Raw genomic sequence first — 19,844 nt, 5'->3', positions numbered from 1 at the left:
AAAACTGCCTAAAGGATAACGGGAATTCTTTTTCTATACATAGGTTCCAACGCAAGAAAGTTGTAATATTTTTATTTCTCGTTATTCCTTGAACACTTGCTTCCTCAAGACAGATCGGTAACACACGAGAACTCGAAAGTCATATTATCTACAACAGAGAAGGAGAGCAGTGGGACGATATTGTATTTCCAGGAACTTTAAGAGATTCTCGTATTTTCAACAGAATACTTACAAATAAATGAAACTATGGGGTCCATCATGATTAAGTTTTCGTTATCTAAAAGTTTCACTGTTCACTTCATACTCTCAGATGACTAACGTATTAACACCAATACATACATAGGCATATTTACTTATAATATTAATAATATAAGCACAAACTACCAAAGAAGGTAGAACTTAGAAATTAAAAAAAAAAAAAAAAAAAAGTCATTAAAACGTGGAAATTTGACGTTAGGTTGTCAATCTGAAGTTCCATTTCCTACATTATATTGTTAATAAGCAAATATACACAGTATTTCTACATTGTATATTTGTAGAGCGTATTAATAGCACATTGAAACTAAAGATGCTTTCGGAATTACCTAAGGGAGAACAAAATATATCAATGTAATTTGTCATTGAAAATTCAGCAATTTCTGAGGACTTACACGAAAATTTCATGAGTTTCTCAGACATTAAGAGTCAATCGTTTTCACAGCTTTAACGTAGCACAGCATTTTCCTTCGAATTTCCTACATTTCTGAATTATTTACTCACTAATTCATGTTTCAGTGCTTCCAACTAGAACAGTATGCATAATATAAAAATAAATTTTGGATAAAATCATGGAACAAATTTTAATTTATTCAGAAAGTACACAATTTTGAATGTTTTAATTCTAAGCTATAGACTGTGAGATACTTAATGAAACGTGGTCACAATAAACATGCAAATGCACACACACACACACACAAAATAAAATAAACACACTAGTAACAGAATAATGAGTGATTAAACATTTTCTTCTTTAAGGCACATAAAGAGAACTGTGAATATAACTGTTTCACAATTAACCTGAACAAACATGCATACAACGATCATTTGGTAGCATAACATAATGATTAAACGCCAGATTGATTCTACTGACAGAAATTCAATTATGATAACAATGAAAATATGTTAGTTTCAAGCACATTATAACTTGACACAAATATTAACACAAAAGTACACTGACACGGAGGAAGAGAGAGAGAGAGAGAGAACGATATTTATTTAAGTGATGAATAGCTCTGTCTAAGATATACTATGAATTAAACTCCTGCGTAAGGAAAGCTTGCATAGCAAATTTGAAGTTTCTGTATTAACACATAATTTTAATGTGCACAGATTTTTCTGAAATTAATACTTTTCCGTGTACAATTCACATAGTGCGCATATAATTTGAAAATGATATACGTAACTTATCATGATATATGAGCGCACTTTAACAAAAAAAAAACAATGAAGAAACGAGAAAGGTGTAGGCAAAGCAAAGAATAGAAACAGAATTCTTATTCCTAAGAGGAATGTCACACACCCGGAGAGTCTTTAGGAGAATGCAGTCGGTGATGATAAACATTGATTAAGAAAAGAAAAAATCCATGACTTCGTTCAATATTCATGATTCTGATGAACTTCTTTTAATTGGATTACTTAATCAACAGAATTTACTACATTCAAATTTTAAACAAGTTGAGGACGAGACCAAAGACAAAAGATCTCCAATTTTCCAGTCGATGTCAATGTTTTACACGATAATCTACGCCCAATTTGATGGAAATTTCCCAGGATTATTATTAAACTAAAGTAGACTGCAATGCAACATTCTCCTATTAACTCTATGGCCTATGGAACCCGGAGGTTCAATGCTGCGTTCAAAAAAGCTCTCCACTTACTTCTATCCTTAGCAAACTGGATCCAGTTTCTACTTTATATTCCTATTTCTGCGAAATCCATCTTAATATTCTCCTCCCATCAGCGCTTAAGTCTTTCTAATGGTCATTCTCTGATTGGACTTCCAGTTAAGACCTTGAAAGCATTCCTACTTTCTTCCATTCTGGCTACATGACCTGCCCACTGAGCCTCCTACATTTGATGACCCTAATAATGTTTGGTAAACGACATTCTACCTACATCCCTGATTTAACACTTCTTGTTTTACATGTCTTTTCGCTTTCGAAAAGCGTTCTTTTGTGGAACATTTGACAGTGAATAAGATATTCACAACAAATTGCAAAGTCGCTACTGACAACCTAGTCAGTTACATGGTTTGCAAATAGATTTTATACAGTGGAATGAAAGATGGTACAATGTGCAAAAAGTAATAATTAGCACACACAGATTTTTCGAAAAACTTGCATCCGTTTTGGCACCACATTTCAAATATCTTAAGGTGCTATTAAGTGAACGACAAAGATATCAGATCAACTCTTGTTACAATATGTAGAATTCAAATGCTGACTCGAACACTTTTATGGGGTAGGAGAATAAGCATTGACGTAATACTGGTTATGAATTATATATATATATATATATATATATATATATATATATATATATAAACTAAATATACTACATTACGCATCTATCCAATAATAAATTCCTATATACTATACGAACTATACTAGCAAATGAGAGAAAGAAGCTTTGTAAAACTAAGTTATTTTGTTTATTTACAGGAAAAAAAGGAAAATATTAGTCACCACATGATTTAGACATACGAAGTTATACATTATGTTCAGTTGTTTTACAGCAATTACAAGTGATATTAATAAAACATAAAAATAAAATATTAAGAAAATTGTAGCGCAAAACTAAAATCTAATGTATATAGAGGGTGTTACTGAATTATACAAACAAACTTTTAAGAGGTGATCCCTCACATATATGTGGAGAAAGTGCATAGTTTCGGAGCTAGGTCAGTCCAAAGCATTAAAACAAAACAAAACAAAAAACAAAAAAAAAAAAAAAAAAAAAAAAAAAAATCCGAACACGCGGAGAAAGCAGTTCCTAACATTTCCTGCTTCCTGCCGATGCATTCCGTGTTCAATACTGTCAAGACCTACTTTTTGCCTACTTTAGGCCAACCTTTTACGTTTTGTGGGAAATTCTTTGCACACCACTGCATATTGCTGAAACAGATATTTTTGATGGTGACTTCCTTTACAACAATACGGACCGCCCCTCTACGGTTCTTCTTGTTCGAAATAACGCGTACTGAAGTTCATTTTTCCTTGCTTGTGGATAGCACTAGTTCTGAAACTAAGCACTTTTCCCCCACAGGTTCATATGAACTTCTCTTTTTCATGTTTTGATGTGAAAAATCCTCTGTTAAAGTCACGGAAATAATACATATGAAGTGAACAGTTTTCTGGAGTACATATTAAACTCATCTACCACAGTATACAAACGTACAAATACAAAAGTGTCGATCCACATCTCATCACATTCTGAGCCATTTGCTATCGATATCAGTAAGCCTACTTTCTTCCAGTAATTCAGTGTCTCCAGTATCTTTGATCGTCTAAGACCAAAGTTGATGCCATTGTTTTACACAATCAGAACCTAAGCCCTAATAATTGTAGAAAGTTATGTTATTTATGAAGTAAAGTACTCATAAGAATTGATCATCTTCACTCAATCGTCACTAACAAGTAGAATAAGTCATTGCATTTTTTAAATCGCTATTTTGACTCCGTACAGTAAACATGGACATGCTTCAGTAGCTAGAATTCATCTACTGTAGACCTTCTAAATGAACACTTTGTTCAGACGTCTGCATGGATTAACTCAATCCTCGTTATATGCATCAGTACTCATTGTCATCAACATAATCTTCATGTTTCTTACGAAATCTTCATCAGTATGCGACGTTTAAAATTACTGATATCTTCACTTGAGTCTGTGGAAGTATTAACACAATTACCGATGGCTGCTATTGAGAGAAGTGATAATAGTATTTATATTATATTATATATAGCCACACACTATAGGGAAAAAAAAAAAGCTTTATACAGTTTCAGGAATTAGTACAAACAGGTAACCCTTATTTCCTTGTCTTATAGAGACAAAATTCAATTATTTTACTACGGTGACTTTTCTCAAGAACAGCCATTGACAATTATAAGGAATTACAAAAGTAATTGGGGTATCTCTATTTCTCAAATTTTACAATATACAAAAAATTATGATGTTTTATATAATTAGAGTAGAACACGCAAAAACAAGAGACAATTACATTCTGTTTGGAAAGTGTTTGTATTAGCATCAAAGTACACGGGATACGCAAAAGAATCGTTAGATTTCATTTTAAACACAAATAAGTCATAAAGTAAACTGAGACACAACCATCTGCGGGAAAACTTCTGATATATTTTAAATTAATTATTCATTGATCGGAACTTCGGAAGTTCGGAAAATCACAACTTAAAATCAACAACCTTACTTCGAACTTTATTTGCAGGATCACCAGCTACAATCAAACCTCTATATATAATATATATACTTTACACAGCAACATACTGAATAGAGAAATATATATCTACATCTGTACAAATATTTTCAACATTTACGAAAGAATTGTCGATAAATCTCTGGCTCTTAAAAACACAAACGTATTACGAAAATCATATAAAAATAAAAATAAATATTTTGGAATACTGTAGCAGAAAAGTATCTAATGCTTGAAGGCGTAGAATTCCGTGTGCACAAGCAAATCTAGGCAGGTGAAAACATGAGATACATGAACCACACAGATGGATGCAGAACTTAGTGAATAACAAATATGATCACCCATTATATGGAGGAAGTACACACACAAGCACAAATAATCACCAAAAAAGTTTTTTGGATTATCAAGGCAACACAATGCTAAAACCAACTAGTTCTCCACACTAACAACACAGCACTTACCCCATAAAAAAAACAGAACCACCTTCCTTTTTTCCTTCGAAAGATTTTGAGCCTGAGACAGAGTTATCTTCCTGAGACTCTTGATGTAAGGAGGGTGAAGCAAAGTCTTTTAAATCTTTAACAACTTTGACACCCTCCTCAGGGGCTTTGACGAACAAGCCACTGCTGAAGTCTACGAGGTTAATTGGGGAACTGTACGCCAGCAGAAGAAAAAAGATTGAAAATACACTGTACTTCTATCACTTCTATGGCTTTATTGTGCCATTCTCTAAATGCTACAGGCGCATAGGATTCAGTTTTATTATTATTCTTATTTATCTTTCTTTCTAGTTGAATTGCATTTCAAAATTTAGACAGACAGAAAGACACTCCGCAATATACATCACCGATTTTTGTTACGTGAAAGCACATCCGTAAGAGTTTGAAGTTAAACAATTTCAAGCACAATAGCTCTTCTTTTCTTTGAGGAATAGGTAAGGGATTCCTACGTGAGATTAATTTGGAACAGAGCAAGTAACTTCTAGAGATACCAGGCTTTCAATCTGGACAGCAATAATTCTGCTGTCAAAAGCAGACTAATTACATGTAGATCTGGATCTCGGTATATTGTTACTTTTTTCTTTGATTATTATCACAATATTTACTTACTGTCACATTCATTATAGTTAAAAATACCCCATTATTTGTAATATTATTTTAAAAATTAATCCTAAAGAAACAAACAAAAAAGATTAATATTCCGCAGTTATGCTCAAGGTAAATGAGATGAGTGATAAGTGAATGATGATGTTAAGTGGAATGAATAGAATTAAATAAAACAAGACAATGTCGGGAAAACTCACGAACACGATTGTCTATCATAACTCACACGGCTTAAAACCTCACCAACGACTGGTCGTGCTACAAGTGAACTACCGTGTGTCTATACTGTTTAGCAAAATTAGTAACTTTATTAGTAAATTTGATGAATTTTTATCATTATCAATACAATTATACAACAAAACTACTTTTGATTATAAATCTATGTATTAAGTAATAGTGTATAGATAGTAACGATAATAAATAAAATTAATACTAATAATAATCAAAGAAAGAAAAGAAATCATTATATGCAAGTTGAATCTGCACGTTTAGTCCACAGATTGATATACCTAGTCTTCTTACTAACAGTTAAACAAATTGAGCTTTCTACAATTACTTATTGAGTTGCAACGCGAGGAAGTTTTCAATGAAATAAGCCTTAATGATTTTCCTGATCTCAGTTAATTTCAAGTTAGAGAAACTTGAATAATATCTCCAAATTATGCAAAATGTAGTGAGTCTTCCTTGCTAAAATTTGTTTCGGAAGATAAAGCTCTCGGTAGTAAAAGAAGATAAAGTTTATTTTCGCGCTTCCAGCTCTGCGTTAGTTGGACTAGCATCTGTCGGAAGGCAGCTTACAATGGAAGCAATGAGTTCGCCACAAAGGCTAGTGGAACTAGTTCGTACATTCGATATATAACATAGTGTAAAAGAAAAATTCATCTCGACAGAGTATTTGAAGAAATATCTCTCAGACATTTTCCGCAAATCTCAAGAACTAGAGACATTTCCAACACTGCATAATGAAGCATTTCTGGCTCTTGCGAATCACAGCAAATTTCAGTGCTATCCGTCTGACGGGTAATGAAATGAATTTAAGATGAATAGACTATGTTTGGAAACAAGTTGATTTATTATCAGGTTCTAAAGTTCTTATTCAACATAATTTTCGCAATAATGAAAACCTTGTTCTAGTCTGGTTAATAATAATAATAATAATAATAATAATAATAATAATAATAATAATAATAATAATAATAATAATAATAATAACAATAAAACAAGAAACAAAATTTCTTTTTGCAACAAGAATATTGGATGAATGCAACAGTATTGCAGTTAATACAGTTTTTGTAGCCAAATTTAAATCCGAATTTAACAGGTGATTAGAAGGAAATATAGCGATGTGTCCTACAACCAGCTTCAACGAATACATACTGCTGGAGTTCAATGTATGGTGGGGAGTAAAATTGGTTCAATAAAATCAACATTAACTGCAGTCCGACAGTGCAGCGCCATCTAGTAGTCTTCTGCCCACATTACCCAAAATATGCACTATCTTGTTAATATTAAACATTTTCTCCGAAATACCAAACTCATTTACGTTGTGTCCACTTTCTTCCCCTTAAATGAGCATCTGTTAATAATAAATCAATAATATATTTCCAAACAGAGTCTAGATTAGGTTTATTTATTTCATTAACCGTCAGGCAAATAGTAATGAAATTTACTGTGGCTTACAAATGCTTCATTACGCAATATTGGAAATTTCACTAGTTTTCGAGATTTATGAAAAGAAAAAGTTTAAGAGCGTTTTTCTTACAAACCCAATCAAGATGAGTTCTTCTTTTACACTAAGTTATATAGTTCAATTACCGCTATTCATTGCACGAATTAGTTTAACTCATCCTCCCCTACTTCCCTTGTTAGTCGAAGTACAAAAACTGGAGACTAGTGAGCAATAAACAAATCTGCGTTCTGCATTTTGACTGAAAGAAACCTAACCCGTTTATTCAACAGCATTTCCATACAAAATTCGGAATTAACCATTCATCAGGTAAGTCAATTCGAAATATATATTTACCCGCATCATTCCACTCGTTACAGAAACCTAACTGTTGGGCTCAGTTTGGCAAGAACCTGATTATACATGTGGTATGTCCCATGTTACACATGGATCGCACATTGTATGCAAGAAAAAACTGGTTCAATTTTCATTTTTGAACATCGAAATTTTTTCCTCCGTTTGATTTAATTGGAATAATTAATGACTAAAATAGGAATCACTATTTAGACCTCCTATACCCCAAAAATTGAAGGTATTGAGCGCCAAAATTATACATCATTAAACTATTAACAGCAAACTTTTATGTCAACTAAGCTCACTTATACTGGTGATGTACGGTGCCTGGTGCCTTTTAAGTTTCCTAAATACAGTAATCAGTTTTTCATACGTTCTTCATGTGTGAAACAAAATTTTAAAAATCTGATAGAAATTCGAATCCCAAAGTTTGATTTCTTACCAGTCTGGAAATTAAAATTCTTTTCTCTTTTTAGTTTCCTTCTTTGGGTACTATTTCGTACATTACAACAGTTCTACACAGCCGCATATTCTGAGAATTTAAATTAACAATAACGTTTATTTCGAGTTCTGGCCGGATAAACAGAACCAGTATGGAATTTAATTATATAAATTTCCTGAACCCTATGCAGTATTTATATCTACCTTGATAACGTTACTAAAATTATGAAGTACATGATTATGAACATGATAACAAGGAAGAATTTGATTCTATGATAATACAAGTTCATTCATTCCAGGAAGTTATTACTGGGTTGTAGACGATTTTTGTTATTAGTACTTTTATTTTGGTGTTTAACATATGTTAAAAAAAAGTATTGCTTATGTGTGTGACAATCATGAGGTTATCAGTATTTAATTGTATGTACCCTAAGAAAAACTGCTCCGATTTCGGTTCGGAAGAGACCTGACAAGTACAATAAAATGCAGTTGTTCTTATGGTTCTGAAATAAAACACGACGAGATTTTGTCCTGTGTCTTCTGTGGTTGGTCGTTTACATATTATATGTTTTAAAAAATTCTTCTAATATGTCGGCTTCTTAAAATACCGATGGTCTGTTTTACTTTGGCTTGTTCCAAGTAGCAAGGACAAAACTTGAAACAATATATCAACGTAAAAATGTATAAATATAAATTCGTAGCACATAGCACATGCTCTCCAAGGATCGGGTATGTTCCATATCCTATTTTTCGTTCCGTACCGTATTTTAAATTCCATATTTGTTACTTGTTTAACCAAGACCGCGGAGACAAGGAATGTTAGGATTAATGAAACAAAGTTTTTAAACAATATTACCTTAAAGCTTATAGTTCTGTACGTTTGGAAAGTTAATTTTACAAATGAATAAATAAAATTTCAAAAAACGGAAATTTAAATAAATACCAGGAGTATCGGATTTTGAAAATCAGTGGAGGGGATAGCCCAATCCAAAACCGAGAGGTCTGGAGTATGGAATATCCCAGACTTACCGGGGGTTTGTCCTCCGGATCCTCCTGAAAAGGCTGTTTTCGGTATTTTAGAATGATTTTTGCTTTTCAATGGAAAATATTCTTGAATGGGATATAGCGGCGCAACCAGAGAGGTTTAAAGTTTTAACCCCTTACATTAGTTCTCGTCGCGTTATTCTGAATGCTAAGCCTTGCAATTACGGATTTTAAAACGAAAGAATGAGAATGAAGTTAGTTAAACAGATCAAAAATTAAGTGTATATTTCTGTATAATGATAATGTTTACAATGAAGCAAATTGAAATGCAAAGCTTCTTTTTAGTTCAAAAAATTAAAATCTTCACGAAATTTCTAATTGTCATCTCACTCATAAGGAAATTGTTTTATCAAATAGTCGATCGTTTAATCAAGACGTTAGCTACGGTTTCACAGTCCAATTTATTTCTTGCTTCTAGCTTGTGAGCATGCACGACTATGTGCTTTCTTTTTATTTTCTTCTTTCCATTTTTTCACTTTGTGTGTGTGTGTGTGTGTGTATGTGTGGGTGGGTGGGTGCTACAGAAATCCTGGAGGGTGCTCGAACACCATAGCACTACCAGAGTCGGCGCCCTGCCTAACACCTTTGACTTCTGCAGTCTAGTTTGGACCTTACCACATCTCTAAATTAGTCAAATATATTATTTCCACACAATAAAAAAAAGAAATAAACGATAAAAAAACCACTTCATAAATTTTCTTTTAAGATCTGTGATTATGTTTTTGTAGGAATTTATTAATAATGTATGTAGTATGCAATGGTATATTGAATATAGTACTGTATATTCGGTTGAGCATCTTGAAATAAAATTGATTCTTTGTAATTCAATGACCCTGGTCTTAGCCTTTGATGTGCATGTAATTGGTTTGATCACCGTTCGGGTATAGATCACAGTGAAAAAGCTGCCTGAAGAAAGAAACCATTATTTACCAGAATAAATTAAACTTAATGGCCCTTGAATCTGATCACATTGATCAGAATCCTTTAATGAAGTTGAGAAAATAAAGCTCCTACAAAATACATACAGAACCGCAACTTAGGAAATAAACTTATGTATTAACGTATGTTACTTACACATACATAATCAACTAGCAGCATATATATTTAAAAAAGAAGGCCCATAATTTCGACAAAAAAATAAATACAAAAATAAAAATAAAATCTAAAACACAACTACATAAAAATATATTTCGAAATTATAAGCACGTAACAAACTAACGATTTACCAATCGAAGTGCTCATGCATTATATGAACTATAATATTATTTCCAACACAAGCTATGTTCTTCTATATGTTAAAAGAGGAGTGGAAATCCTTCGGTCCAGCTTCTGCCCAATTATCTTGAGTTCATAACAAAATCGATTGATTTATTAGTATTTATAACAGTGGCTACTAGATATAGTATATATAGTAGTATCCATTGTTAACAGTGAGGCCACACAGGATGAGACTTGCACTTTTGAATTGTAGTTTATTTTTTCCAAGTTTAGCAGCAGCTTCTCAGCAGTGACGCTATATAAGCCATGGACCTGCAATTTAAGGTGGAATTCGAACCACTGTAATGCGTTCAATGCTCTCTCACCGGGAATTAAACTTGGGACCTCATACACTAAAGGCACATGCGCTAGCCACTAAACCAGTGAGACCATTTTAGGCAAAAAGTACACATGAACTCCCTAACACACCAAATTAAAGCTGTTCTCTATCCACTTGTCAACACGTTATAATTAGTATGATCTTTCTCTTTACAGCACTACACCAAAAATATAATAAACACAACTTCAAAAATAAATAAATAAATAAATAAAATAACATAAAATAAAGCACGAAAAAAATTTTAAAAAACACGAAACAAGAAGAAATTTTTATATTTCTATTGCATCCAGCACTACAAATTTGATAGTTTCAAATTTATGGAGCTGTGTATGTATTTGTGTACTAGCGACATGTATGCGTGTATTTTTAACTTTTACTTATTTATTTATTTGTTTGTTTCTCATCCCAGCTTATGCATGAAATCGAACTAGCGACCTCACACACTAGTTCTACCACTGAGCTACCGCAGCCCCGTGTGTATGCATTCTGTCTTAAATATTACGTAATGTTTAGAACAACTCAAATAACTGACGAGTTCCTTTGTGGCTTATGGTCAACTTACTTGCCTTCGGCGCGAAAAACCGTGTTCGATTCCTGATGGGAGCTCATGTAATTCGGATTCCACGTTGGGAGACTACACTCCAAATCAACTAATCAAATATTTGGGAACAAGATGGATGAAAAGAATTACAAGCTACCTTATTCCTCTTTTAGCTTGGTGTTCGAAATATTGCTACAGTTCATACAACACATGACCACTTCCTCCAGTACGCTGGTACTTCGTTTAATCTTTTAATCAACAACAACAACAAATGTACTCTATACTAAAAAATACTTCAAAAACATGGATAAAAAATGCCCTTCGATACATATAAATTAAGTTTAATTTAAAGTACCATTTTAATGATCCATAACTATTCACTAATTGGTAATATCTTCAAATTCTAACAGTGTACTGTGGTTGTTCATTTAGTTTCGACACACAAAACAAGACATGAACAGTGTTGTACACGGACGGGTCGCTTAGTATTACATTCTACACAAACTGACGGTTCAACTCATACAAAGCAACAAATTTACAGACATTATATATATAAAATGACCCTAAGGACATGTATAGAAATACGTGATCATATCGCATAAAATCTGAACAGATAAAATCGTAGGAATATGCCTCATAAATCTAACGCAGGCTTTACACAAATATGTTGGATTTTTAGAGAACAGCAAGCATTCTTAATTTTTATTAGCCACAACAAAGCCTCACGAATTTTTCTATCGTGATTTGTACACAACCATGTATTTTCTGGCAAAATGTTCTCATGAATTTTTCCCTGACTAATCGTACAGTTATGTTAACATACATGGGCTCAGAAAACATTCAGGTGGAACTAAAGTCACTGCTTCCATTATATAACACAAATGATTTTCTTACCGCGCTCTCGTACCAGTTACTGATGGATCTGGATACAAATAAGGTCGAGGCTCTAAGACGGGAACAATACGAAGAATTGAAGACTAAATATAATACATGAAAATAAAAGTGATCTCGTGGGATTGTACCACGGGAAAACGGCTCAATTATTTGAAATGAATTTCTGAATATAATTATCACGTACTTTGATTATTGTTATTGTCATTTTGAATAAAAATACGCACCCTAAGAGGATATGAGGAGATCAAATTTTTTCTATTGTTTAATACGTAATAGGGTATCGCAAAAAGATTTTTCGAAATGGAAAATAAAACAAAAGAAGAAGATGAATTTCAAACTGAGTGTATTCATAGTTATGAATAGTATATAGTATGTCATTAATAAATTAATTCACGTACATTTACAAGATGGTCTCATGTCTTAAAGATGACGCCAGTAAGATGGCCACCGTTTTCACGTAAACTTTCCTGAAGCCGACCAGGAACATTGTGCACTGCATGATGTGACATGTCCACAGGAATCTCATCGATTTGTTCAAATGGCGTAGGTCGATGTTCATGCACTTTTGTCTTTAAGAGACCACACAAAAAAGGAAGTTGATAATGCTGTCAAAATTCGCGACGTGCAGCTTCCACACTGTCACTATTCTTACGCTTCACATTGAATGTTCACTGCGCTCAATTTCACTGTTCCGTGATAAATAAATGGCACGGAACCTAACTCATGCTTTGTGCATTACACAGCGCCCTATGTATCGCAGTGTTGCAAACTATTAATTTCAAAAAAGCTTGTTATTTTAAGATACTCTTACGGGATGGACTTATTATTATTATTATTATTATTATTATTATTATTATTATTATTATTATTATTATTATTATTATTATTATTATTATTATTATTATTATAGTTTGAATAAAGTGCACGTCCTAAGAGGGCATGAAAGGATAAAAATTTATTATTTCAAGAGGCTGTTATGTTAGGAAGATGAAACTCGGTATGTAAACTCCTCATTAAAAACATGTGTTCCAGTGTTTTTAATAATTCCCGTTTAAGAAGGGAATGCGACAATTTCTATTATTTTTTTTCCGCCACATTGCAAGAGGCGTTGTCTGTCTGTAGTCGCATGGTTACTACCTACTTCGAGTAATTTTGATTAAAGGACGTTCCGCAAGGAAAGCAGAGGTTTCAAAATTGATTCCAAACACAAGAGTATCTTAAGATCAGGGATGTAATGGGACGTATAACGGGAGTATACGGCGTATATCCACCTAAAATTTTGTAAATCCAGCGTATATTCACCTTGAATGTAAGAATGAGCGTATATTAGGGTAAGTATACGCTATACTTTTGAAAGTGATCGAGCGTATATCTATCAAAAATTCTAGCATTATACCACTGCTTAAAGATTACATCATGAGTTTCATTATCACTGGAATGCGTACCCTAAGGGGCTTCCGAATTCGAATATTTTCAATAAATCTATTCTCTTGGTGCAAAAATCAGGTGTTTTAGCTATTATTTTGTACATTGGAAGCAATGCATTTAGTATTCAGGAACAGTAAATGTCTTCTAAGCGTGTAATTCTCAAAAATAAAGAATGCGAATATGGGGTAAGCCATGAACTTATCTCAGGACTAGTTCTTACAAATCGTGATAGAAAGTTCTATATTCAGTAGTATTTCACCCACCAACTACAGGCTTCCAAGGAGGATAAAGAAGACTAATGGGTGAAACACTATGGAATACATTTACTATCCCACGAATCGAAGGAGGCAAATTTAATTTTCTTCTTATGAGTCTACAACAAAATATTAGATAAAATACTTGTTATTTTGAATGATCCTGTTCACAAAGATTGCTGAATTAATCACTGAACATCCTGTACAAGGTAAATATTTTATTATTTCACTTAAATAATATCACGTTTTATTTCAACACTGTAAAAGACTGCTGTCATACAGCAATACGACTTAAGTAAGCTCACCTTGAAAAAACTTTAGAAAACATAGACGAATGCTGCTGTGGATCTGCTGATGACGGAACGCTGGCTGATTCCTTGGTCTCTTTTTCACCTGAAAATCCTTCTACCCAGGACAGAGGATATGACAGTCGCTTCAAAACCTAAAATAATAAATATATTTTGTTTCATTCATGCCTATTTATTTTGTATTAAAACTACAAATAACCAACACCTTTATTAAGTGTTTCTGCGAATGTAAATTTGTTGCAGACTGTTACAAAGTTTCTTGATGACCACTGCAGGCCAAACCACTATTAGAAAATCAAACAAATTTGATTAATTAACATGCTGAGAAATTATTCAGAACAAATATTTACATTAGATGATACATACTTAACAAACAAATAATGAAACAGCACAAACGTTTTTTTTTTCTTTCTTTCTTTCTTGCTGTAATGACGGAAATTCTTTTTCAATTTTTTTATTGTCAGGTCTCCTCGTAGTTTGTTGAAGTTTTGTGTCGTAACTTAATCTTGACTTGTGTGTAATCTTTTAAGTTTAACAACATTTAACGTATATTTGAGATTATAAAAGCGTCTTCACAACTTCACAAAGTGCCTGGTAGAAGTGAGCAAAATGCCTACAAACTAACAAAATTGTGTAAGTTTGTCTTTTTTTTTTTTTTTTTTTTTTTTTAAACTGCTTCTTTGAGCAAGGAGACTTTTTCAAAAGAAAAGGACTCAAATGCAAAGAATTTACATTATCATATTATCAAGTGTTTGTTTACTGTACACTTAGAATAGTGCAGGATGGAATTTTAAGAAGTGAGATTAAGTTGCATGTGAGCTGTCCATATCTACTGAGGAAGGTGTCAGAGAACACCAAAACAGTCAAGTTAGTACCTTAAATATTGGACGCAGTACATAAGCAAGTATGTTTCCAAATTATTATAACATGCGTCAATTCATATCACTAAAAAAGTGCTAAACTAATTTTCGACATACGAAAACATGGAGAAACCTCTGAATAACAGAACTAATTAATCATGAGGATTCTTGAGTTTCTTGGCAGAAAAATCTGATAGTTTTCTGCCGTGTAATTCTGCGAAATCTGGATCTTAAGTGCTGGATCAGTTGAAGGGATTAATTAAAGATATATTTTCAAATTATAGAAAGTATTTTCCGTGCTAAATATACATGAGCTTAGAATAATTCCTATCCGTTATGAAGTAGTTATTAAAACGTTGGCAATAAAAGAAAACTGTCAGTATCCATATCTGAAAGTGTTCGTAAAAGGGGAGGGTTTCTCTCCCATAATAATACATATACTTCTGCCGGTATAAAAACTTTGTCCGTATTATGGTGTCCGCTATTATGAGATGTCGATTAAGGGAGGTTTCACTGTACGATACAATAAGGAGATTATTAAAGGAAATTATTAAAGCGAAAGAGTTTACATGAACCGATGTATAGTTTCATGGAAATGCTTAGTTTTACAGTTACAAGACGCCGGAAGAGAGATTTTTTTAATTATTATTATTATTTTAACTACCTAGCTCGAAAAGCTATCAAGTGCGGTATCATCTCCACTAACCCTCATCAATATATAATTCCATTTCCTCCAGCAGTTTTGAAAATATTCAGACTTTATTTAGCCAACTCTCATTTGAGCACTGATTATAGTATAATCACGTTCAAACTGAGCACTAGACCTCGTCCATAAGTTTACAAACCAGAGGCAAGGAATGATGTTCATAATCTGACTTGTATATATTATGACAGTTTTTATTAATCTTACTGAGTGTACAGGATATACTTATTCTTCTTTCTCTGTTTCCTGGAAAGCAAACTAAGAAAATATAGATCTTTATTCCCAGATACCATTTTTGAAGTTGCACGAAACAGTATTGGCGAAATGAGATGCACTATTTCAGGGGGAGCATGCACACATATCACACAACCAACTACCAAAATGGTTCATCTAACATGAAAGAAGTATCTATCTCATCTTTCACGCCTATCCTTGATGTGAACAACCTTGGGGGAGAAATTAGTTACAAATGATGTTTATTCTGTCATATAACAGCAAAAGATTGCCATTGATCACAAATTAAATACTTCCAGGAGTGGAGAAAAATCTGAATATGGTGCACGCTACATACACTAGACAAGGAGAATTGTAGAGGAGAGATTAAAAGAAGCACGTTAGAATAATATAGAGGCTATAAAGAAAAATCAATCATTGCAGATAGACACAAGTCTTCTTTTTTAAAAAGATAAAACCGATTTCTACATAATGGAGCTAACGCGAGAATATTGTGAAAAGCCGGAGAAATAAAAATTTAACAAAACCAGTTTTAACGGGGAAGAAGGTTCTAAATTAAGACATGTGGACATATCTGCTAACAGAGGAAAAAAAATAGCAGTAGCTTGATAGTAACCAGATTATGAGCTATAAAATTATAAGACTTGTTGTACAAGATAAAATAAATGTCACACTACGTTATAATTTAAAGAAACAAATACAATATCGCTTCTGGAATCCGAATGCCCCAGCACTCGAACATCTTGGAATACGAACGAAAACTTCGAGCAAATTTTGCCTTGGTATGGGGATAGTGCTTTAGGATCTGAAAGCCTAGCACTTGTTTGTGTATGTTTGTACGTACGTTTCCTCAGCGATCAGCCCTCCCATACGCTGTGACGTTCAGTTCGTTGTTGGAAGATATAATGAAGGTATTTCGTGAGATTTTAGCCGCAAGTTTTATTCTTTTGTACCTGTTTTGTACATAGTGAAACATTAGTGTATTCGCCAGGATCCTAAGAAGTTCATTTTTAAGTATTATTATTATTATTATTATTATTATTATTATTATTATTATTTATTAATATTTTAACATAAATCCAGTGTATTCATTGTTAAAATCGTTTTGAAAATTCGAATTCTTGAACTCAGGAACGGATTAATCCAGTTTCTATTGTTTTAAGGGGAAAAATGTCTTGGAATTCGAACAGAGTTCTGGAACGGATAAAGTTCATAGTTCACTGCAGTTCACAAGGTACATTCCACGAAGCTCGTTGTAATTTGCTTGCATCTTTAAATGTACATATCATATTTTGCTACCCTAATACATATATTTTCATTAAAGGTTCCCATTCATATCCACTGCTTGGGGTTGAAAGCGATTCAGAATAATGGAAGAGCAGGGAAGGTGGGATTTACCTCATCTTAAGAAATACGTTCTACAATAAATTTCATAAAATTGCCAATTTTCATGAAACAAACCGTATTTTTTCTTTGCCATTTAAATATTACTTCTACCGCTTGAGGTTGAAACAAAAGAAATAGAATGACATTTTGATGACATGTTCAGGAATTCTAACGATCATTTTACTTCCATATTTCTGCGATTCCTGAACACCACTTGCACTTCCGAGCTTTCGTCTCTCCCTTGAGAGTTTCGGTCACGGAGGAAAAAAACAATAAACAAAAATAAAAGCATTAGGAAAAGTAACAGGAATGAATTTACGGATTTGCGCATTCTTTTGTTATTTGGTGGAAGGTTGCGAACTTGTTGGTATTTATTATTATTATTACAGTATTTTATTATTATTATTATTATTTATTTATTTATTTATTTATTTATTCCGATGCTGTGCAAATTTTATTACTGCTTTCCATTCATCACTTAACCATCCCCTGTATAAATTTAACTTTTTTTTTCAATGAATAAACAACTTTTTAAACACAATTCTTTCTCCTTTATTTTTTGAAAATTGTTTATTCATTTTTTTTTTAAAGTTAAATTTAGACAGGAGATAATTAAGTGATGAGTAGGAAGCAGTATTTACAAAATTGTAAATAATAACAGTGCAAAAACACACAAAAAAGAATGACTTTAGCTTCAGAACGAGAGACTGGCTCATACGTGGTCAAAACATGTCAATATATAGTGCGAACAGTGTACGAAAGTTAAAATTATATAAGCGGTTTACGGCGTCAGGACACAGTATCCTATTGAAAATTTAGGCCAGAGAAAAGTACCGTACATTCAATTCTACAAGAAAAATTCAAAAAGTAAAGAAAGGTCCGATATTTTGAAGAAACTAATAAAGGTACGATCACCACACTAAACTTTCTCACTTCAATTAATTAAACAAAATAATGTTGTGCTGTAGTTATTAACGAAATATTTTCTTGTGAAATATGAACAAAATTATAAGGCGTTTTCGGAAAACTTCAACCAACGAAAAACTCAACCCAGAAAGTACATTACCTTTGTAGATTTTTCCAAAAGAAATTACTGCTATACATTAGGGTTATTAATGAAATATTTGTTTATAATATAGTAATAAAATCGCATGAGTGGTATTTTACAAAATTATAAAGAAAAAAAAACACCCTGAGTAGATGATCGCTTATGGATATTCTCATGGAAGTGGTTTGTGCAACATTATAGGAATAATAATGAGAAGTTTATTTATGGATGACCAAAATCGTCTGAGTTGTTTGTGAGAAAACTGTTCGGAAAAAATCACCGCCCTCGTAGACTTTTTCAGGACAAATGAGTTACTATGTCATATTGTCACATTCTTAATGAAATATTTATTTATGAAATATGAAGAACAAATTCGCCTGAGTCATCTTTGAGAAAATCGTCCGAGAAACACTCATCCCTACGAGTAAACTGCTCCTTCTCGATTTTTCCAGAGAAATGACTTATTGACTTATACCACAATATGGGGTTGTTATTGAAAAATTGATCTATGAAATACAAACTAAATCATTATACCCGTTTTTGAAAAAAAAAAAAAAAAAAGTTTTTTTTTTTTTCACCCTTCAATAAACTACCCTTACTTTTAGCGTTAGAAAGAAAATTCGACTCCTCTCCTCTGGAGAATCACATATCAACCTTAAGTTTAGAATTTGGTTGAGATACGTTGAACGGTACAATCTCTAGGCGAGTGTACATCAGGACGAAGGGAAAAACAGTTTCACTTTTTCGCTTTCTATGAAACGTGTAAATTTAATGAAATCTCGAATTCGATTTTTTTTTTTAAACTATCATCATACTTTCTTTTCTCCTTTCGTCGCTCGAAAGTTTTTGTTTTTATATATAGAGTTAATGATACAAGAATAGGTTCTATCTCAGACCTAATTCCTCTATTGAAACCAGAAGAACCAACTTACTACCACTTCTGATTTCAATGTTGATCTCTATAGAGCAAACAAAAAGTTTTAAAATAAATTTAATGTCCCCCAAACCTCGGCTCTTATTCTTGTATTAAAACAGGAAGTAGGAAATCTTACTTCAACTTCCGGTTTCAATATTGATACCCGCACAATAAATGCAGTGTCCTAATAGTAGGTTCAATCTCAACTTTAATCTCTATTGCAATCGGGAGTTGTAAAAACCAATCGCTTGCGGTTTTAATATTGGATTTTCATGGAGTAAAACTGGTACGAGAAGATGATATTGTTTTTGATACAGAATTAACATCCCAAGCTGAGTTACCATATCTTACGTTTCTGCCGGGCTTCTGACACATTTTATGGTATATGTTTTCATTTTCCCTGTACGACGATTTTTTCCGCTTTTTAAAATATATTAAAGAAATATACAAGAAGAATATAGAATATAGATGTTTTTCAAATGTTTTTATAAGTAAGCGCGAAAAAATCTTTTAATTAAAGAAACTGATTTTTCACGACCGATAACTTAGTCTTTAGAGAGAAAATGCAACAGGTTGTACTTTTATCTCCTATCTAA

General features: G+C 32.7%; 1 protein-coding gene across 12 annotated transcripts in view; it reads right to left on the bottom strand.

Moving 5' to 3' along the window:
* Positions 1-19,844, bottom strand: part of mtd (TLD domain-containing protein mustard) — a 1,050,893-nt gene that overhangs the window by 191,220 nt on the left and 839,829 nt on the right. For 10 of the 12 annotated variants that reach the window (XM_081769482.1, XM_081769479.1, XM_081769474.1 and 7 more), the window contains 2 exons: positions 14,099-14,235; positions 4,933-5,124 (listed from right to left, as the gene is read on the bottom strand). In XM_081769482.1, the coding sequence (XP_081625608.1) occupies positions 4,933-5,124; positions 14,099-14,235 (329 nt within the window). The remainder of the gene's footprint in view (positions 1-4,932; positions 5,125-14,098; positions 14,236-19,844) is intronic. The other 2 variants (XM_081769478.1, XM_081769481.1) reach the window with 1 other exon arrangement.

The sequence above is a fragment of the Thermobia domestica genome, chromosome 8 (genome assembly GCF_964235325.1).
Source record: "Thermobia domestica chromosome 8, izTheDome1.hap1.1, whole genome shotgun sequence".
Taxonomy (NCBI): Eukaryota; Metazoa; Arthropoda; class Insecta; order Zygentoma; family Lepismatidae; genus Thermobia; species Thermobia domestica.
Note: the sequence above shows the minus strand (reverse complement) of the source record. Positions and strands in the feature narration are given on the sequence as shown.